Below are 9652 nucleotides of genomic sequence, written 5' to 3'. Positions count from 1 at the left end.
AAGAAAAATCTACGATATTAGTGCTCATTGGTTAATCCAAATTTATTTGAAATAAAGAAATGGACTAATCTAATTTTTGCTTATACAAATTCGATCCATCTATCGCACGATGCATTTGCAAGTACTTACGTTGAGCTTGTGATTTTGATATTAAATGTTTGGTAAGTGAGCTTAGACAGTTTCGCAAATATGGCCTACAGATATTGTGTAAATAACAAAATGAATCTAAGCTTACTTATCACGAAAATTTGTTTAATTATCATAACGCAAATAAACGTGAGTTTACTGCCTATAAATATTATTGATAATATGATTTGATAGCAAAAATGTATAAAAGTAAAACGTGATAAGTAAAGGATTCAGTCCATTTTCGAATCAAAAAGTTTATACATTGTTCTTAACTATAGTTACTAATACTGTGCTCATTTCTCCATTCAAGTTCTGTCTACTGCTTTTTTATTTAAAAAACGCAGGTAATTCTTTTACTAGACTTAAGAAGCGTAGACAATTTGGTCATAGCTTAGAATAGTTTGAACATTTCATTTCTTTCGTTTAACATTCCGTCCTGGAATTCGAGCACAAATCGTATACATTTTGTAAATAATTTTTGGTACTTCAGTGAAACTTAAATATGAAACCGTTAAATAGCAATAGAATTCGACTAATATCACAAAAACTATATTCTGTATAATTTTCAAATCGATTCGAATGTGCACATTTTAAACAGTTATCGAAAATAATAGGAATTGAATTCGGAAGACTAGAGTACCACGAACATAGAAAAAACCAAAATATATATAACTTTCTTGAGAAATTCTTATAATTCGATATATTTCTGATAAAAAAAAGTCTTTTTGGTAGTGTACTTTTCAATTTTGTAATTTTTTGGAATCGATTAAAAAAACTCTGGAAATTCCTATGACAAAAAGTGGGTTAACACCAATCATTAAAGACCACAACGGGAAAATTTTTGTCCTACTGTTAAAAGACTCTTTATTTCTAATCAATTTATTACCTTTGCAAAGGTAGAAAATCACGTTTATTTTAAAATGTGACTTGAGAAAACAAAGCGATAAAAAATCTATTACAATTACAGATAAGAAAATCATATAACTTTATGACAAAAACATGAAAATAGTTGTAGTGCAAATATGTAAAACTAAGTTGGACATAATCATATGCGCAAAAAAAAATTGAATATACTTTATCGGTCAATGATGAATATTTGTCGAATCTTCCATCTGATACTGTTTCTTCTATGTCTTTTTTGAAATATAACTTTTATCTAATTTGGACTTTTTGCTAAATGCTTATCAACTTTTACAATTACAGATTTTATTTGTGAAATTCAGCATAGTTTCTAATAAATTAAAAAACGTAATTATGCAACGTAAAATGAAGAACCCAGCCAATGATGAAATCTCCCATTCCGACGGTACATTAGTCCGCAGCCTCACAACACGTGCTCAGCGTGAAATCTTTCTGTTGGAACAAGCTCAATCTGGAGTCCGCTGCAGCGTTTGGTTTTCTCAGCTTATTTGTGGTCCATTGGATTTGGACGTTCTTGCGAATGTTCTCAAACAACTTACTCTGAAAGTGCCTCTATTGCAAACCCGTTTCGCTTTCTCAGATGGAGAACTCTGGCAAATTCACGATCCCAGCATTTGCCCAACTATAAGAACTATTGACGTTAGTTCTAGTTCCGTGCCTTTCGAAGAGGCATTGAAAAGAATGCGGGAATCCGCTGAAAATCGTCTCAGCCTTACAACTGGCGATAAATTATATGAGTTCACGTTCTATATCGTGGACAATAATACGCATATAGTTCATTTCTTGCTTCATCACAGCATTATTGATGGAAGATCTAGTGCTAAATTAGTATCCATGATCACAGCTGCATATAATGATTTGATACAAGGAAAACCAATCATTGTGCGTCCAGAGTTGCATTTTGGAGCTATTGCTGGTACAGATGCAAAGTATCAATCATCACCCGAGCATCAACAAGATGAAAAATTCTGGAAAACATATGTTCAATCATTGTGCCGCCATGCTTACACGCAACGAAACATCAATCCTTTCGGGAACAAAACAACCAATCGTTGCACGCATACACTACGTGCTAGTGAACGCCAAAAGCTAAAGCAGACAGCTGCATCGATGAATGTTGTAGAATCCATTCTTTATATTGGCGTTTCGGCGTTACTATTTCGCAGTCACTTAGACAATGAATGTGTCAGCCTCAGTTTACCGGTCAGCGGTACTCATATGATTCAAGAGCTAGGTATGACAGCCAATCTCCTACCATTATTATTGCGTATTCCTGAGCATGCTACGTTTAAAGATGTCCTAAATCATGTAAATCAAGAAACTAAATCAATTCTTCTACATCAACGCTACAGAGTCACTGAAATTCGGCGACACGCAAACTATAGCACAAACATCAGTTTTGGTCCTTCCGTCAATATAATGCTCTTAAATCAAGAAGAGACATTGGAAAATTGTATCTGTTCCAATCATTCAGGCGCCAATATTGATACCAATGAATTTCAAATAACATTTTGTACAGATCATTCAAACGGTCACCTTGACATTTTCTTTGATGATATTGAAGAAGGGCATTCAAAAGAACAATTAATTGCATTGAAAGATCGTTTAATCTTTATATTAGATCTTATTGTAAACTCACCGAATAGTACAGTTAGTGCACTTGATGCTCTCGACGGGTATCACACCATCACAAGTGTAGAGGAGATTGAAAGCTTTTATGCAAATCGACGTACGCCCGTTGCAGCTGGATTTTTGCAATGGGGTCGTTGTGTCGATTCTCTAGTGCGCCTTGTACATTCTAATATATGGGTTGGAAGTGGTCCCAGTCCCTTTGCCACCTCAAAAATTCTTCTGACCGATCGTGTAGTTAACATCAGTAAACTGAAGCGCGGAACCATTTATAGACCATCAGAAGCACCAGGGACATTGTTGGTGATTGGAAAAACTACTTGGCACATCGCTGTTTCAGACGGAGTGGTTGAAATAAGTGAATTCATCGATGAGGATGGCCAGCCCATCTCGGCTCCAACACTTGCAAAACAATGCCATCTCCTAGAAGGCGACAAGCTTCCAATAATCACGGCAGAACAAGCCGAGTGGTTAAGCGTGTCACGTGCACGGTCAATGCATTCTGAGTCGTACTGGAATCGGTGTCTTGCCAACTTTGAGCCATGTACTCTTTCAATAATACAAAATTGCTCCACTCATCCACCAATGTGGGTCGCAACCAATTTTCGAAGTCTATCATCGGGGTACAGTGCAACTGAGCTACTTGTTGCATGGCTTGTTTATATTGCCCGAGACAGGCAAATGTCACAACTACAAATCGGATGGGATGCCACAGAATCAATCAATCGATATGCAGACGACAATCAGTTAGCAACATACATATTTGCTAAGACTGTACCATTTTCCGTGTCCATCCATTTGTGTGACACTTTTCCAGCGGTTATGGCCAGTGTGAATAAGAATTTAAAGCAATTAATCAATAATTTACCATGCTTGTCCGATTTACATGTCAGACACACCATATGTTCTTCAAACAATTTACGCAGCAAAAAACCCTGGGCCCTGGCTATCTCGCTTATCAACACCCAGAACCTACTTTCATTGGAAAATACAGATGCTCACGGCAGTTTTCTAACACTTCAAATTAACAAATATAACGGTACCTTCCGTTGGATATACGACACCAATCAGATATCAGATGAAGAGGTCAACCGCATTTCGTCGCGTATGTTAGTTTTACTTACATCTGCTCATAGCACAGACCAAGCACAAATGCCAGTCGGTGAACTGGATTTGCTACCCAAAACTGAGCTCGAACTGTTACTCAATGTTGGTAATCAAACAGACACAAATTATCCAGCTAAAAACGGCATACATCTCAGCCGCGCAACAGTGGCCAACTCTAAACGTCTTTGCTGTCATGAGATATTTGAAGCACAAGTGGAGCAAAACGAACATGCGATTGCCGTTGAATGTGAAGAAGAAACATTGAGCTATACAGAACTTAACGCCCGGGCAAATCGTCTGGCACATTACTTGATTACAAAAGGCGTCAAGCCTGATGATCTGATCGCAGTTTGTGTTAAGCGTAGCACGAAAATGCTCGTCGCCATATTAGGCATTCTAAAGTCCGGTGGAGCTTATGTACCGCTTGACCCGGTGTACTCTAGCCAACGGCTAATAAATATTCTGGAAGATGCTGATCCATTGTATGTACTAGTGGATGCTACGGGTCAGAAAGCACTTGGGCATCATCAAGTAACAGTAGTGGACTTAGATCAATCGTTGCCTGGCGGCCTTTCACCAATCAATCCTGACTCAAAAAAACTGGGCCTAACTCCGGCTCACCTGGCCTATGTGATTTACACGTCTGGCTCCACTGGAAAACCGAAAGGAGTGATGATCGAACATCAACAAGTGACCCGTCTTTTTGAAGTGACACGCGATAAATTCGCATTCAATAAACAGGACAAATGGTGTTTATTCCATTCATTCTCGTTTGATGTTTCCGTTTGGGAGATATGGGGAGCATTAAGTAATGGAAGTCAATTGGCGATTGTGCCCCACGAAACTGGCCGTTGTGCCGATGAATTTTATAAATGGGTCTGTAATCATGGCATAACCGTTCTGAATCAAACTCCATCCGCCTTTAAAATGTTTATGCAGGCGAAAAATATCAGTTCACTTTCTGATCGACTGCGCTATGTGATCTTTGCCGGTGAGGAGTTTGACCAATCGATCGCAAAAAATTGGCACAAAAAGTACTATAATGCTCAAACAGAGCTCGTCAATATGTATGGTACTACGGAAACAACAGTGCATGCCACCTACCAACTTCTGAAAGCTTCAGAATACATTCATTCAATTGGACGACCAATTGCGGATCTTTGCGCTTATTTGCTGGATACTCACGGCGAACCGGTGCCATTTGGAGCCGAAGGCGAATTATATATTGGAGGTGCTGGATTGGCTCGAGGATACTTGAATAGACCTGAACTTACTGCTGAACGTTTTGTGCCCAATCCATTCAGTGAGAATACGTTAGCACGCATGTACCGCACTGGTGATTGGGTACGCTATTTACCTGATGGTAATCTCGTATATCTGGGACGTATTGATCAACAGGTTAAAATTCGTGGTTTCCGAATTGAACTCGGTGAAATTGAAACCCATCTAATGGAACATAATTTGGTTCGCGATGCTGTTGTATTGTCATGGAAAAACAAGAGTAATACTGATGCTCAACTAGTTGCTTATGTCGTGGCTGATCCAGATGCATCACTCGTTCAACATTTACGCCGTTATCTATCAGCTTTGTTGCCTGATTATATGGTGCCAGCAGCGTATGTGTGTGTGTCCTCCTTGCCGCTCACACCCAATGGCAAATTGGATCGATGTGCTTTGCCGCCCCCCAATGATGATGCCTTCGTTCGTCAAGCATATGAAGCCCCACAAGGTGAAATTGAGGCTAGATTCGCTTCTATTTGGTCTGATCTTTTGGGCATTGATCGCATCAGTCGGCATGATAATTTCTTTGAGCTGGGTGGCCACTCACTGCTGGCAATACAATTTGCCAACCAAGCTAGTAAGGTCTATAATATGTGTGTTGAAGCTCGTGGTCTGTTTTCCTTTCCCATTCTAAAAGATTTAGCAGAAAAAACAACATCCTGCGGCTCTCAGAGACTATATAGTGATTCTGCTATTCCAGTTCGTCGCTTTGGCTGTCGACCACCTATATTCCTATTACCTGACGGCACCGGGGATACCTCATATGCATTTGAATTGGCGCCTGAAATTGATAAAAGTTTCCCTGTTTTTGTGTTACCTTGGCCATCGCCAGAAAAAGAACAGCCATCGTGCGTTCAAGAAATGGCCAGTACAATGATCCCTCTGATAAAGAAAATACAACCCAATGGCCCGTGCGCAATTGCCGGCTACTCTGCTGGTGGTATTCTAGCTTATGAAGTAGCAAATCAACTCATAAATAGTGGTTATTCTGTTTCGTTTTTGGGTTTGATTGACACATATCCACCCACCGAAGTGAATGTATTTAACGATCTCGAATGCTTTTTATTTATTTTAGCATCAAAATATCCGTCTATGAGAGCATTAGATGATGCAGTGTGGTGGGAACGTGTCAAAAAATTAACTTTCAATGAAGCAATTGAAGAGATCGAAAGACGTTGTGACGATTTTAAAATTCCCGATATCGAATGGGAAGTAATATTATCCAAACAACGAACACATTATCAAAATATATGCACTGAATATGAGTTCAATTCATTGCCAATTACAATCAACCTATTCAAAGGAACGGAATATATTGATTTGGCCATTTTCAGTGATAATAAGTACTTGGACGATCTTCTTCGAAAATTCGTAAATAATTCAAAAGAATTTTATAATCATGCAAATCTTGATTGGAAAAATTATCATCTTCCAAGCTTGTGCATCATTCCCATAGAAGGTGACCATAGAACGATTTTGTCAGACCGGAAGAGTCGGGCTTCTTTGGGAAGAAAAATAACGCAAGCGTTTCTTAGTCAAGAAAGTATTAAAACCACATAAAGCATGAATCATCAAACACAAATCTCAGTTGCATCATCAACTGCTACTATTATTCAATATATAGACAAATTTATCGATTATAATAACAATAATTGTGAAAATTTATTTACAAATAAATTGGATTGAAGCATATTTGATTAGGTTAGAAATTCTAATGGAACCCATCATTTTTTTAGAATGCGATTGTACATATTTTAGTTCATGTCGGGGTTTTAATCTAACTTAATGCTTTCCGTTATTGCAAATACGAGGGTAACTATTTAAGTTGGAATAATATTGTATTTCTGGTGTTGCCAGATGCAAAGCATTGTCATATTCGTAAAGTGTGACATTTTTCATGACCATACGACTTAACAGGACGAATTTTAGTTTTGTGGTGTGGCTACGGCTTAAACATGACACCCCGAAGAATTCACTTTTTTTGAATATGCACCTAATTTCAACTACGAAAAATATATTGTATTCAACTGATTATGGTCTGTGGTGGACAAGAGGGTCACGGATTATCATACACGGAGTATGGTGCATCTATCGATCTTTTGGGTGGTCAAATAGTCGACTGTTTGATGGGCTTCTTTTTGGCATGTTTTGGGATTATAAGTTTCAGAGTTTTGGTTTCCATATTCCCGTGATTACTTTTGACAATCAAATGGTTGTGTACTATTCAGCATTGAAGGACCTTTCATCCTCTAAAGGCATGGTCTAGGGGCTTTCATCATTCGTTCATACAAATTTATACACAATATTCACGTCCTATTCATCATATATACGATTAAAATTTCTCGCCTATACCAGTGAATAAGATGTATTTCAAACTTCAGTGTACACACACACACAGTATTGCTACACAGAATCGAAGAAGATCCGCACAAAAGAGAATGAAATAACATGCCATAGACGAAATATACACGAAATATACACGAAATATACACCAAATATATGCAGTTATGCACATTTATTTGCGCGTATTACAGATGATTTTGCAATATAGTTCACTATTTACAGTATAAATCGTATACATTTGAAGATAAAAGCCCCTAGGGCATGGTAGCAACATGACCCATAACACTGTAAAATAATGAGGTCCGATTTTCCCTATCACTTCACAAAGGATCAACTTTTGTTCGATTGTGTTCATGTTTGAAGACTCAGAGAGTCGACCAAGTTTTTGTTTCAGGTCCAAACTACAGGAATCGTGTCTTGGCTTCTAATGCGTTCGTATATACGTGTTTTTATGATCCTTTGTCAAATTGGTTATAATTTTTTGGATGTGATTAAAATCAATCGATTTTTGAGCAACTGTGGGTTGACACGATAAGATTTATTTTTTTCATGTTGTAATTCATGGAAGAACCAAATGATTGGAGTGGAATTAATCCTTGGGCATACCACAATTGAATGGCTGAGAAAAATCATGACTCAAATACTATGCACAATGCACATAGAAGATAGAAACTTGAATAATGCTATGCGGACAACGAATCGAAAAATTTGAACACGCAAGAGTGAAACAATTCAAAAATCCAAATGTTCTTTTTTCAATATTCTGTCTTTAATATTTTTTGAACAAGTTTCATTGTTGTGTGCTTCTTGATCGCATTATATTTTTTTACTCTTGTGTGCAATATACTCAGTCTCCGAGAGTTTCATATAAACTCTCCTTGTAATAGCCAAATAACGCCTATCGATTCAATCACGATTGGTATTCGCTTACTATTCAATAGGCATCACATGGCAAGTTTATATGAAACTCTCAGAGACTCGATATAGAGCACTCCCAAAGTGAAAAAAAATCAGACCGTGATTTGGACGTACCGAAATTATGCCCAAACTGTCACGCTACGATGGGATTCAGTGAACCAGATGTATACAGTGGCAAGGCATGGTACTTCCTTCCCATACCCCGACTTGAGTCGGAAGTAATACTGTTGAGCAGAGAGCTCTTTTTGAAAACTTATGACAAATAAACTTTTTTGTAAATTTCATTTTTTTGCGAAGTTGACCTTTTCCTACTGACACCGTAGCCACACCACAAAACTAAAATTCGTCCTGTTAAGACGAATGGTCATGAAAAATGTTACACTTTACGAATATGACAATGCTTTGCATCTGGCAACACCAGAAGTACAATATTATTCGAACTTAAATAGTTACCCTCGTAAACACCCAATTTTTGACACCCTTTGGAATTTTTCGTAATTTATTTTGCTGATTACTAATGATCGTGTCTAAACCTATTGTTTTAGTTCAAATTTGGATGACCATAAAAATCACCAAAAATCATTTTTTGCTTGAGCAACCCGGTTTTCGGTACTTGATGACAATTTTGAAGGGTTTGAGCATTTAAATTGGGAATACGACCGTACTTTTTTCTTTCTCTAGAATCTTTGTCTTCATACTAAGTACATGAAACACAATACATGGTTCGAAGGCAGATGGGTTCATCTTTAGACACATGCAAAATTTGTTTTGAACTTGGCCACCAACACCATTTGAAGGTGCGTGTCATCAGCGCCACCCTGGAATTGTGCTGGTAAACCAATATATGTAAAAAATCGTGCTCGAATTGTGCTGGCGAATGCAATTGCTCCCAGGAATTGTGCTCATCTGAGTGACGAGCACAATTCGTCCAAAGTCGAAAAAATGTTGACAAAATAGTTTCTTATTTATGTAAAAAAGGGAAATAACCTTATTTATATACTGAATGCATTTCGGTTTCAACTGAGAAACCATCATCAGCGAGCGTCAAAATTATTAAAAATTCTATAGTTTCTTATTTTTTTAACCCTCGGTTAGGCACATGTCTGAATAGTCACATTCATACCACATGAGTCTGGCCAGACCCACATACATTTTCATGTATTTTTATTTGACTAAAATCTCAATGCAAACAACTGAAAAGGGTTGCTATATATTCTTTGATCCTTCTTTTATGCTCTGTCAAAAAAATTGAACAATTGGTTTACATGTGGCGCTGGTGAGAGGTCCCATATAATTCATTTGCGGAGTAGTTTTGACGATGGCG

At 37.7% G+C, this 9652-nt stretch overlaps 1 protein-coding gene across 1 annotated transcript; it reads left to right on the top strand.

Annotated features, from left to right (window-relative positions):
* Positions 1-376: 376 nt before the first annotated feature.
* LOC116345737 (dimodular nonribosomal peptide synthase-like) lies at positions 377-6687 on the top strand. The gene is made up of 2 exons (XM_031775385.1): positions 377-473; positions 1333-6687. Exon 2 carries the CDS (start codon positions 1384-1386, stop codon positions 6625-6627), a length of 5244 nt encoding a protein of 1747 aa, XP_031631245.1. The 5' UTR covers positions 377-473; positions 1333-1383; the 3' UTR covers positions 6628-6687.
* Positions 6688-9652: the final 2965 nt, after the last annotated feature.

Source organism: Contarinia nasturtii, unplaced genomic scaffold (genome assembly GCF_009176525.2).
Source record: "Contarinia nasturtii isolate CC-2019 unplaced genomic scaffold, AAFC_CNas_1.1 Cnas_scaffold_1371, whole genome shotgun sequence".
In the NCBI taxonomy this organism is placed as follows: domain Eukaryota; kingdom Metazoa; phylum Arthropoda; class Insecta; order Diptera; family Cecidomyiidae; genus Contarinia; species Contarinia nasturtii.
Note: the sequence above shows the minus strand (reverse complement) of the source record. Positions and strands in the feature narration are given on the sequence as shown.